Below are 13,168 nucleotides of genomic sequence, written 5' to 3'. Positions count from 1 at the left end.
GCTGCAATCAATCTCCCTTTGCAAACTTTACATTGTCTGCATAAGTCATATTTTATACATTTATACATAAACATAATTTCATTTCTTAAATCTTATTTAATGTTACTATTTAAAAAGTACTCTTATTTTTTTATGTGTAAACATTATTCTCAATAAATATAATGCGAAGGTAATTTAAGAAAAATATCTACTTATTAGATGAAAAAATAATATTAAATGAATTTTAGTTATTGTAAAGTAGTGTTTATTTATTTATTTTTTTAATTTTTTGTGTTGTTAGTTTCTTTTTTTAATCTCTATGTTTTACTACATTAATTTCTAAAAGTTTTAATATATTTTACGTTTTTAAAAAATATTCATTTTAATTCTTTTAACGAAAACATTAGATGTATTGACATGTTTATTAACCTATTAAATGTTTTAATTAAAAATAAATTGAATATTTTATAAAATATAAAATAATAAATTGATTTTTTTAAACATAAAATTTCAAATTGAGATTTTTAAAATCCTGATATACATGGTTAATTGGAACTTTTAACATGAAAACGTAACCCGACAGCATAAAGAACTAAAAAAGTATCATTTAGTCTAAAAAAAATAAAACAAATCAATAAAATAATTAAATTGAGGAAGTATATTCAAATTTAAGTGCTAAGTGTGTAATTATCTTTTTTTTTTTTAACTTTGACATTATTCAAAGCTGCACAAATGCAATTAATCTAGCTTTGTTAAGTGGCAACCTTTTAACAATTTAATTAAAAAATATATATCTTTGATTAATTTTTTAAGCATTTCTTTTGGCTGAAAATATTGTACCTAACGCTGAGTAACGAATACAAATACATTTGATAGTGTTTATAACATTTTCTTTTCAAAGAAAAGAAAGTGAACTCTTACAATCTTAAAGAAATTTGGGAATCTTAAGAAAGATGATGTTCTTCGTTTCTTAAGTTTTTCTCTTTATCTTTTTCTTTCTGTGTTTATCTATCATTTCTCAATTTCTTTGAAAACTTTTGCTTTGTATTTTCTGTCTCTCTCTCTCTTCTTACTGCTTTTTTTTTTTGACAAACAAATATGCATTGTTAGATAGAAAACATTAATATAAATTAATTCAAACAAATAAATTCGTCACTTGTTCATTTTACATATATAGCTTTGTAAGGTCTTCCTAGATTAATAAGTTGAGTTAAATTTATATAAGATTTATATAAGAGCTTCCATGTTACCTTTTATCCAAAACTTGTGAGTTTTATTTTTTATAAATTACTATTTTTTTTTACTTATTATCATTGTCACCTTTTTACATTCGTACACCCTTCGTGAAACAAGTTTCTTTATCTTCTTTTTTATCCAATACAAAACTTTAAATTCGTTCTTAAATTCCTAAAAGAAGTCTTCCAAGTTTGTGGGCAATTTATAAACTTTAGAAAATGTAAGAAATAGTTTCTTGTCTAAATATTTTAGAATATATATATATTTATATTTATACCCAGTAATGGTAGAGTCACGTACATGTACATTTTATGTTATAAAGAAAAAATAATCTTAAAAAAAAAGTAAATTTTTATATTTTTACAAAAAAAATAGTGTCAAAATATAAAAAATTTTGTGTATAAGAATATCACTTCATATATATATATATATATATATATATATATATATATATATATATATATATATATATATATATACACACACACACACAAAAGTGGGCAATGGAGTCTATAGTTCTACATGTGCAGCACTAAATTCATTCAAAATGATGATGATGATGATACACGAAAAGGCTTCGCTTTCATGATTGGTAATAGTTAGAAGAAGCGTAACTTGGACGATAGTTGAAAGAGAAAAGAAGTGGAGTTTCTATTTTGACCACTAAAGACAACAAAATGAAAATCAGATTCGAAGAACTTGCAAAAGAAAATTCCTATACTGAAAGCACACACATAATCAAAAGCACCAAAGAGCCACATAGCAAGGTGATATATGTATTCATGCAACAAAAAAGAGAAAAGAAAAGAAAAAAGAAAAGGGAAGTTATCTCTTGCTTAGGTGTATGTGATTAGTTTAATAAAACTCTACATGGTTTATCCAAAAATCTTAAGGTAACGAGTCTTCATTTATATTTATATGTTGCTTAAGTTTCACTCCGTTCAGTCTTTTCAATGACCTTCCTCTTCCATAGACATAAATGATCTCAAAGTCCAGATAACGAATTCAGATAGTTTGAACCATCTAAACTAGCCACCCAACTTTGGTACCAGTTGTTGGGCCAATAGGAGAGGGGTTTCACTGAAAAACACAATACTAATAAAACCTGAATCCAACAATTGATACCACTTTTAACCCAAAACCTTAAGGTAATGAGTTAATGAGTCTTTCTCTTTATAAAGTACTTCATTTTTTCATTTTTACTCCATATGAGACTTAGATTCATGTTTATAATTCTAACAAAGTCATATGCATGGTTTGAAATCACATTGAGGGAACATTCTCAAACATTGAAGTTTGAACTGTGATAGTGATATATCAAATCTCGTGAAGCCCTATTCTAAATTGTCATGAATCTTGAGCTATTGTTTCAGTGAGTAATAATATAGTAATTATAGTAAAACCATAAAAAAAACATCATTCATATCATATGACAGTTTCATATCTTATAAATTTATACGACGTAGGTGATTATTTAACAATGATCAATGGTTTATTACATGATAGTTTCACAGTCTATTATAAGTCAAGATGACACCTTGATGATTCACATGGCATTAATAATAGTTTCAGTTTGAATCTTGAATATGCATATGCGTTAAATTTTTGAAGCAAATGTAAAAAATGATGAATCATTTGAAGTTTCCCTTGGGAGAGGAGCCAAAGTTGAAATGGGAAACTTATACTATAATACAATAAACGCAAGCTTTGTGGAACCACCTTGTCGAGTAATGTTATAAAGACACGACAATCTAAGACACAAATCCATATGATTCCATCTCACTATCAGTTCTAAATTCTGTCTCCTCTGTCTCTCTGCCATGTCTCTGTCACCACTACAAGTCTTGTTTGTTTCTCTATCTTCCTAATCCTTACTTTCTTTTCTGAAAAAGCTGAGGAATCATTTCATTTCATGTGAAGAAGAATAGAGGGTTGGTTTCTCTTCTCAAAATGCATAGCCTGTTATATTAGACCTTCATTATGTGTCATGTAGGAGCATTTCACACTAACTGAGGCAAGGGAACAATGAGTAAGAGTTGTTCTGTGCTGCTTTTTGCTTTTGTACTTGTGCTTTGTCTCTTCTCTCCAACTTCAGCCACACCACCTCCTGCTAGTGAGTGCAACAAGCTCTTCGGTCTAAACCATGTCCTTCTTCAGTTCCTTTTTCTTCCCATTAGAGTTTTCTTGCTCATCAGTTAAATTCATGTTACATGCAGAAGTTGTTACTGGGGTTGTTTCCAATGTGGTTTCTGCTCTTCTTAAATGGCTATGGTCACTCAGTGTAAAGTCCACAACCAAACCTGGTAGAGGTAAACATCATGTTTGGACTAAATTAATTTATACCTATGACTAGTTCTTATACAAAATTACTTTTAACTTATGCACAAGTTAATAGAAGTTAATTTCATTTTTTTAAGAACTTATGGAGGAATTTGTCACCTCAAAACATTGGATTTATGAGTGTTTTTTCTTGTATGTTATTTAACTTTGTCATTTCAATCTAATACAAGACTTAAACTTACACTTGAATTATTTCCAACAGTATCTATGTAAGAAGTTTTAGTATGTGTTCGGCTATTATAAGTCATCATCTTTAGTATTTTCAAAGTCCATGAGTTTATCACGTACACACACACACACATATATATATATATATATATATATATATATTGGTCTTTCTTGATGGGGAATAATTTCTCAGTACAGCACAGTCGTTCCATGGTTAAATTTGAGAGTGACTACAATGTGGAAACAATATTTGATGGAAGTAAGCTTGGAATTGAGCCACACTCAGTGCAAATATCTCCAAATGGTGAATTTCTTGTACTGGATTCTGAGAACAGTAACATCTACAAGATCTCTGGTTCAATGTCCAGACGTAAGTTTTCTTTCCTGAAATAGTGTAAGCTTCATTATACCCTTTTTTTCAACAACATTCCTCTTTGGTTTTTCTTGGTTGGCTTATAGAAGATTGAAGTACTTTGGCATTGTTGCTTTACTTTGCTTCATTCCAAAATATTAGATTCAAAATTCAGGCATTGTCCCTTAAGAATGCGTGTTGTTTGATTTTTTTCTTGTTCATAGACTTTGCTTCATTCCCGGGACATCTTTTGATTCTACTAGGCTGTTATAAGGATTCTTGATGAACTTTTGTTAAGCAGAAGCTTCCTTTTTTAAGGTACAATGTACCTTTAGTCGCCCAAAACAAAGCATAATATGCCTGCACATTCTTTTACTTTCAAATGAATAAAAAAGATGTACAGAATAAAAAAAGTACAAATCTTGAAACACAGAACTCCATTCTGGCTTCCTTACCCCACTATAGTCCTTTACCTTTTTGTTGGTTCTTCTTTCTTCATAACATCTAAATGTCACATCCATTATAACTTAACTTTGTTATTGAGTTTCTTGAAAAAAACTACACCATCTGTTACACCAAAATAAACAAACACATACACTTTGTATATTGCCTTCTGCATTAGACTTGTTTCAGCTTGTTAACCTATGATTAGATAGACTTTCTCAGTATCCCACTGAGTATTTATCTTTTGCAGACTGTGATATAGGACCATAAAAGCATTCTAAACTATGAACTCATTGATATTTGACAAATAACTTGAGCTTCTTTCAAAATAAACCAAACTTGTAAAAAACTTAAGTCTAGTTGATTGAAAATCTGAAAAGAAATTCTACTCTCTTTATTGATGACATATTATAGCTAATTTGTGTACAAAATCCTAATGCATTTTTATTATATTTGATTCTGTCGTAATGAATGATAAATCACAGATAGCAGACCCAAATTGCTTGCTGGATCTTCAGAAGGGTATTTTGGACACATAGATGGGAGGCCTAGAGAAGCTAGAATGAACCACCCTAGAGGGATTACAGTGGATGATAGAGGAAATATTTACATAGCAGACACATTGAATATGGCCATCAGAAAAATCAGTGATGAAGGTATACACACAGAATTCCTTGGATTCTCATGCTGCTTATGAATGAAATGTGTGAACCAATATGCTGAAATTCTCAAAATAGAAGACCATCTATGTTTACATAACTATACTAAACCTCCTAATGGATTCCATGCGAGAAATTATTGCATTCTTATGGCTTTGTATGTTCCAAGACTGTGATTCTGACCATTTTTTGAATGACATGTGACTTAATTTTCATAATATGCTCAACTCAATGACATGCCTTTTGTGCAGGGGTTACCACCATTGCAGGTGGAAAATGGGGCCATGCAGGAGGCCATGTTGATGGTCCAAGTGAGGATGCAAAGTTTTCAAATGACTTTGATGTGGTTTATGTTGGTAGTAGCTGCTCTCTTTTGGTGGTGGATAGAGGAAACCATGCAATTAGAGAGATTCAACTCCATCAAGATGACTGTACTACTTATGAGGAACAGGACTACAGTTTCAACTTAGGTATGATTCCTTGTAATATGATCTCCTTTATCTATCTTTATCCTTTTACAATCTTCAAAAGTTATGCATTAACATTACAGGAATTGCGGTGCTTGTTGCTGCTGGATTCTTTGGCTATATGTTGGCATTGCTGCAATGGAGGCTGAGGGCTATGTTTTCTTCTCCTGCTGTAAGTTATTTACTTCTGCAGCATCTTTCCTGAACCATTTTATCAAGTTTAAGAACCTATAAATTTCTAAACAACATTTGGTTTCAAGGGATAACTCTTTCTTGTTAACTTCTAAATAACCATTTGTGTTCTAAAGTTCAATATGTTTTCTGTATTCTTGATCACAGAACAGAACATTGTTTATTAAACACCTTATAGTATAAGAATAATTATAAACTGTAAAATTTCATTTTCAGGATCCAAGGGCACCATCAAAGAGCAAAGGAGCGCAATTTGCTGCACAGCAGATGCAAAGGCCTCCCCCATCTGCAACAACAAAGTCATTCAGGCCTCCTTTGATTCCAAATGAAGATGAATTTGAGAAACAAGATGAGGGCTTCTTTGTTTCTCTTGGAAGGCTATTCCTGAACTCTGGCTCATGCATGAGTGAAATTTTGGGTGGCTTGTTCACAGGGTCCAAAAGGAAACCACTGCAATACAATCAGTATCAGCAGCAGTATCAGTATGGTAACAGACATCCTAATACATGGCCCATGCAAGAGAGTTTTGTCATTCCTGATGAAGATGAACCTCCTTCCATAGAAACCAGAACACCCAAAACCAGGGAAACCTACCCTATCATGACCAAAGAGCTTGAAAAACCACAGCACTTAAAGCCAAGTAGGGGTTACTTGAACAACAGGTGGGAGGGTAGTGGTGGTGGTGGTGACTATGAAGAACATCATCATCATCATCATCAACAACATCATCAACAACAGCATAATCCCAAGTTGCAACAACAGCAGCAGCAACAGGTCAAACTCCAACACCAGCACCAAGTTCACACACGTTATTCTTCCACCCCTCAAGGCTATTATGAGCAAAACTGTGAGACAAATGAGATTGTGTTTGGTGCAGTTCAGGAGCATGATGGAAGGCGTGAAGCCATGGTGATAAAGGCTGTGGATTATGGGGATCCAAAGTTCAGTCACCACAATATTCGCCCCAGATTAAACTATGTAGGTTATTCCCATGGATATTGAATATTAGGGATGATTTCATTGCATCAAAGTCATTCAACTCATGGACTTTTCTAAGAGTATGAAGTCACAAATCAAAATCACAAGGGAGAGAAACAGAGAGAGAGAGAGAGAGGACTCACTAGTCCTTGAAAGTTTCTTATGAGTGAATGTTGTAACTGAGATGAGTATCAATGTAATATTGAAAATACTTTTTCGTGGAGGTTTTCTTACCATTATAGTTACTTTCAAGAAATTATCATGGTGGTCAAGTTTAGAAAAATATAAAATTACACTAACTAGTAAGCAGTGTTTGAAATTTGTGCTTTTGAACAATAGAAAAATATATGCAACTCGACTTCAACTTTGATTTTGAAATCTCTAAAAATTATACGTTAAAAATATGATTTTAGTTTTTTTTGTCTCATAAAAGTCATGCACATTAAAATCATTTTGATTTTGATTAATTTTTCTTCTAAAAAATTATGAATGTGTAATTAGAAATTCTGAGTTTAGAAGAAGAAACAACTATTATTAAATGATATATTGGGCCAAAAATGAATAATGATTATGTCAGAGGTGGGAATGACATAAGGGCAAATCAGGAAAAGAATTTAGAGGAGAATAATTCTGTTAGACAGAATGTACATGTGGCAAGCAATAATACAATTGTGCATAACAGAAAAAGTACAAGGCTGAGGAGGCCCAATATACGTATGAAAGATTATGTGTGATGTGGGGAGTGGTTATATGAGAGAGAGGAAAAAAAGAAAAGGGGATGAATGGTTCATTTTCTGACTTCTCTGTTAATTCTCTGTTCTTGCATGTTTTTGAAATGATCTCTCTTTCTAGTCAAGGAAGATGAGCACAATAATACAGTAATTTTTATGGAAGAATATTATTCTCTGCTATTACTTACTTTGCTTACTGTCTGTCTGTGATTAAATATTACATTTGGTGCTTTCATTTTACACTTTTCGTCATGGCTGAGAACACTCGTTTGAAAGAGCTCTCATTTGATGTAAAGCGTATTTTAGAGTTGATGGAATCCAGGCACCTGGAGTATTCTACTCGTTTTGAGAGCCTTGAAACTGCACTGACGTCATTGCATGTAGCGACTGCCGCTTCGAACAGGTCCGATTCGAGCTCTACGCCTCCGTTTCAGGTTCGAAATGTTAAACTGGATTTTCCCCGTTTCAATGGTTCAAATGTGTTGGAGTGGATATTTCGGGCTGAACAATTTTTCACGTTTTACAATACTCCGGAGGAGCAACGTCTTACCATTGCTGCAGTTCATATGGAAGCAGATGTGATTCCTTGGTTCCAAATGCTAGCTAAGACCACTCCATTTCAATCTTGGATTAGTTTCACTCGCTCCTTGGAATTGGAATTTGGGCCTTCCCCTTATGAGTGTCCTAGATCTACCCTCTTTAAGTTGATGCAAACAGGATCCGTTCAAGAATATTACCGAGAATTTACAGCTTTGGCTAATCGGGTTCAGGGCATTACTGCAGATGCGTTACTGGATTGTTTCATTAGTGGGCTCAAGCTCGACATTCGTCGAGATGTTATTGCTCAAAACCCCATATCATTGTTACGAGCGGTTTCATTGGCAAAACTATTTGAAGAAAAATACCAGCCCAAACAGAAACCTACCTTAAACCTTCCTTATCCCAAATACCCACCTTCCTCGTTAGCCCAAACTACTAACTCTACCAGCTTACCACCCTTATTACCCAAACCAAACACTTCCAACCTGCATAATTCCCAATCCAGTAAGTTTGCCAATGTCAAAAAAATTTCTGCAGCAGAAATGCAATTGCGTCGAGAGAAAGGTTTGTGTTTCACATGTGATGAGAAATTTTCTCCCCACCACAGATGCCCCAACAAACAATATTTGTTCTTACAATTAGAGGAAGAGGTAGACACCACACTGGAACCTGAACCACCTGATGATGTTATTCAGGAGCATCACCTTTCTTTTAATGCTCTCAAAGGAGTCTCTAGCATTGGTACTATGCGATTCCAAGGTACTATCAATGGAGTAACGATTCAAGTACTACTGGACAGTGGGAGTTCAGATAACTTCTTGCAACCAAGGCTTGCCCATTGTTTGAAATTAGCCATTGAACCCACTACTAGATTCCAGGTCTTAGTTGGTAATGGAAATTCCTTGACAGTGGAAGGTATGGTGCGCATAGTTGAAGTGCAGATCCAAGGGCACTCTTTACAGCTTCCAGTTTACTTATTGCCGATCACGGGTGCTGACTTGGTCTTAGGGGCTGTGTGGTTAGCTACATTGGGCCCCCATATTTCGGACTACAGGGCCTTGACATTGAAGTTCTTAGTGGAAGGGAACTTCATTACACTTCATGGGGATAAGCCACAACTTCCGACTCCAGCCCAATATAATCATCTTCGAAGACTGCAACGCACTAATGCCATATCTGAACTCTTTACACTTCAGTTTCAGCAACCTCTCTGTGTTGTTGATCATGCGTTGCATTTACCTACGAATATGGATCCTGAATTAGCATTACTTTTGCAGAATTATCATGATGTTTTTGCAGTCCCTATTGGTCTTCCTCCGAGTAGGTCCCACGACCATGGTATTCCATTGATTGCAGGGGTTGATCCTGTTAAGGTTAGACCCTATAGATACCCTCACAGTCAAAAAGAACAAATCGAGAAGATGGTCAAGGAAATGTTACAAGAAGGCATTATAGTACCCATTAATAGCCCTTTCTCTTCACCCATTGTATTGGTCAAAAAGAAAGATGGTACTTGGAGATTTTGTACGGACTACCGCGCCTTAAATGCCGTAACCGTCAAAGACAGTTTTCCCATTCCCACTGTAGATGAGTTAATCGATGAGTTATTTGGGGCTCAATATTTTTCCAAGCTTGATCTTAGGTCGGGGTATCATCAAATTTTGCTTAAGAAGGAAGACATATATAAGACCGCTTTCAGAACACATCATGGGCACTATGAATGGCTTGTCATGCCCTTTGGGTTGATGAATGCTCCGGCTACATTTCAGTGTCTAATGAATGAAATCTTTCAAGATATGTTACGAAAATCTGTGTTGGTTTTTTTTGATGACATACTAGTCTATAGTCCGACTTGGTCTTCTCATTTACACCAACTAGAAGCTGTTTTGCAATTACTCAGGAAGCACAAATTATTTGCCAAGTTCTCTAAGTGCTCATTTGCTCTTACTCAAGTGGAATATTTAGGACACACTGTTTCTGGTCATGGTGTGGCTGTAGATGCTTCCAAGGTACAAGATGTGTTAGCCTGGCCTCTTCCTACTAACCTTAAACAATTACGGGGATTTTTAGGACTCACGGGGTATTATCGAAAGTTTATCAAGGGTTATGCCTCTATTGTAGCCCCGTTGACAAATTTACTCAAGAAAGACAATTTTAATTGGGATGCCGCAGCTACTACAGCTTTTGAAACACTAAAAGCTACTTTAACGCAAGCCCCAGTACTTGCTCTTCCTGATTTTACTACTGCTTTTGTTTTAGAAACAGATGCCTCAGGTATTGGTATAGGAGCGGTGCTTAGTCAGAACAATCATCCAGTTGCTTTCTTTTCAAAGAAATTAAATCCCAGACTTCAAAAACAATCAGCTTATACAAGGGAACTATATGCCATTACGGAGGCCATCGCCAAATTTCGACATTACCTTTTGGGGCATAAATTCATCATTAAGACGGACCAGAAAAGTCTTAGGAGCCTGACCCAACAATCCTTACAAACGCCGGAACAACAGTCGTGGTTGCATAAATTGTTGGGTTACGATTTTACTATCGAATACAAACCAGGGAAGGACAATTTGGCAGCAGACGCGTTGTCTAGGTCATTCTTCATGGCATGGTCTCAACCAAACTTGGCAATTTTACCTGTCTTACGTGCTGCAGTTGCAGAGGATCCAGAACTAAACAGCATCCGTGAACTGTGTCGCAAGGGTACCCCACCCCACCCCAATTATTCCACACACGATGAGTTAATATACTGGAATGGAAGAATGGTTATCCCTAAGAATCATGACTTGATTCAGCACATCTTACATGAATTTCACTCTTCCCCACTCGGTGGACATTCGGGTGTTATACGAACTGTCTCTAGGATTGCGGCACAATTTCACTGGCAAGGCATGCATAAAGACATAGCTAATTTTGTTAAGCAATGTCTCATCTGTCAACAGGCTAAGTCTTCCAATACACTACCTACGGGGTTGTTGCATCCTCTTCCTATTCCAGCACAGATATGGGAAGATATCGCAATGGATTTTATTACGGGATTACCCAATGCTCGAGGGTTTACAGTGATCATGGTAGTGGTTGATAGATTGTCTAAGTATGCCCATTTTGCTTCTTTAAAAGCTGATTACAATAGTATGCACGTGGCTGAATTGTTTATGCAGACGGTGGTGAAATTACATGGCTTTCCCAAGTCGATTGTATCAGATAGAGACAAAGTTTTTATGAGTCACTTTTGGAAACAACTCTTTCGGTTGAGTGGCACTTTATTGGCAATGAGCACCGCATACCACCCCCAATCTGATGGTCAATCAGAAGCTGTCAATCGTTGTGTGGAGATGTACTTGCGTTGTTTTGTGTATGACAATCCAAAGATGTGGCTGAAATTGTTGCCATGGGCAGAGTTTTGGTATAATACTTCGTATCACCTTAGTACGGGTATGACACCATTTAAGGTAGTCTATGGACGGGATCCTCCTAGAATTGATAAATACATTACAGATTCCACAAATTCTCCTACTTTGCAGGAACTGTTACAGCAGCGTGATGTGGTGTTGCAGCAGTTAAAGGGTCATTTGCATAAGGCTCAACAATATATGAAGCAACAGGCGGATAAGAAGAGACGCCATATTGAATTCAAAGTGGGAGATATGGTGTTGGTGAAGCTACAACCTTATAGACAGGCTTCAGTTGCTTTGAGAAAAAACCAGAAATTAAGTATGAGATACTTTGGTCCTTTTCCTATTATCCAATGTATTGGTCCAGTGGCTTATAAACTGATGTTACCTGCAACTGCTCGCATTCATCCCGTTTTTCATGTGTCACAGTTGAAACTATGTCACGGGGATCATCAGCAGTCTTATATTCCACTTCCTCTGGTTACTAATGACCATGGTATTGTATTACAGCCACATGAGATTTTGCAAGCTAGAGTTATTCTGCAGAGAGGTCAACATACTCCTCAGGTTTTGGTACAGTGGGATGGCTTGGGTGAAGAACATGCTACTTGGGAGGATCTTTCTTATGTTCAAAATGCTTATCCTAACTTCAACCTTGAGGATAAGGTTGATTTTTATGGGGAAGGTACTGTCACAAGTGGGAATGACATAAAGGCAAATCAGGAAAAGAATTTAGAGGAGAATAATTCTGTTAGACAGAATGTACAGGTGGCAAGCAATAATATAATTGTGCATAACAGAAAAAGTACAAGGCTGAGGAGGCCCAATATACGTATGAAAGATTATGTGTGATGTGGGGGGTGGTTATATGAGAGAGAGGAAAAAAAAGAAAAGGGGATGGATGGTTCATTTTCTGACTTCTCTGTTAATTCTCTGTTCTTGCATGTTTTTGAAATGATCTCTCTTTCTAGTCAAGGAAGATGAGCACAATAATACAGTAATTTTTATGGAAGAATATTATTTTCTGCTATTACTTACTTTGCTTACTGTCTGTCTGTGATTAAATATTACAGATTATTTATGGGGATTTCTTCCTGCACCTTGTTGTTTTTTCTTGCACCTCCAACTTTTGTTTCCGTTCCCATTTTACCCCTACAAAATATATATTAAATAAATAAATATTATATTTATCTTCACCTTCCCAATCTTTACTTCTTCGAACATTTTGAACATTGAAGCTGGGCAAAAACTTATTTCCCCATTCCCTTTTCTCACATTTTCTCTCACCATTGAAGCTATATGAAGCTTGTTTGAAAGTTGTTTGCAGAGGTTAGTACAAAATCTTCAAAGTGAGGGATTTATTTAGATTTTTTTGTTAATTTGAAGTAGTTAATAGTTGATTTCTTGGTGTATTTTCAAAATTAATTTATGTAACTTGTAAATATATATTTGAGATAAATAAACATGTTTTTTTGAATTTTTTTATATATATATATATATATATATATATGTATGTATAACACTAATGAATTATAGGATGATTAAATAGAAACTACAATATATAATTGCATCCAAGCTCAATAATGATTACTTTTTAATTGTACATAAAAATAAATGAAAATGATAATAAAATACTCCACTAGTCCTATATATGAATTGAAAATTAGCATCGAAATGATTAGTTTTG

At 34.8% G+C, this 13,168-nt stretch overlaps 1 protein-coding gene across 2 annotated transcripts; it reads left to right on the top strand.

Moving 5' to 3' along the window:
* Window positions 1–2,975: 2,975 nt before the first annotated feature.
* LOC108344805 (uncharacterized) lies at window positions 2,976–7,038 on the top strand. 2 transcript variants are annotated; one of them, XM_017583306.2, is made up of 7 exons: window positions 2,976–3,328; window positions 3,432–3,524; window positions 3,917–4,093; window positions 5,005–5,175; window positions 5,430–5,648; window positions 5,729–5,817; window positions 6,054–7,038. In XM_017583306.2, the coding sequence occupies exons 1-7, from the start codon at window positions 3,241–3,243 to the stop codon at window positions 6,837–6,839; spliced, it is 1,623 nt and encodes a 540-aa protein (XP_017438795.1). In that variant the 5' UTR covers window positions 2,976–3,240; the 3' UTR covers window positions 6,840–7,038. The 2 variants fall into 2 exon arrangements, with proteins under 2 accessions (XP_017438795.1, XP_017438794.1); XM_017583305.2 differs by having other exon boundaries at window positions 2,976–3,349.
* The last annotated feature ends 6,130 nt before the right edge of the window (window positions 7,039–13,168 follow it).

The sequence above is a fragment of the Vigna angularis genome, chromosome 8 (assembly GCF_016808095.1).
Source record: "Vigna angularis cultivar LongXiaoDou No.4 chromosome 8, ASM1680809v1, whole genome shotgun sequence".
NCBI classification, from domain to species: Eukaryota; Viridiplantae; Streptophyta; class Magnoliopsida; order Fabales; family Fabaceae; genus Vigna; species Vigna angularis.
This window is presented reverse-complemented; position numbering and strand designations above follow the sequence as displayed.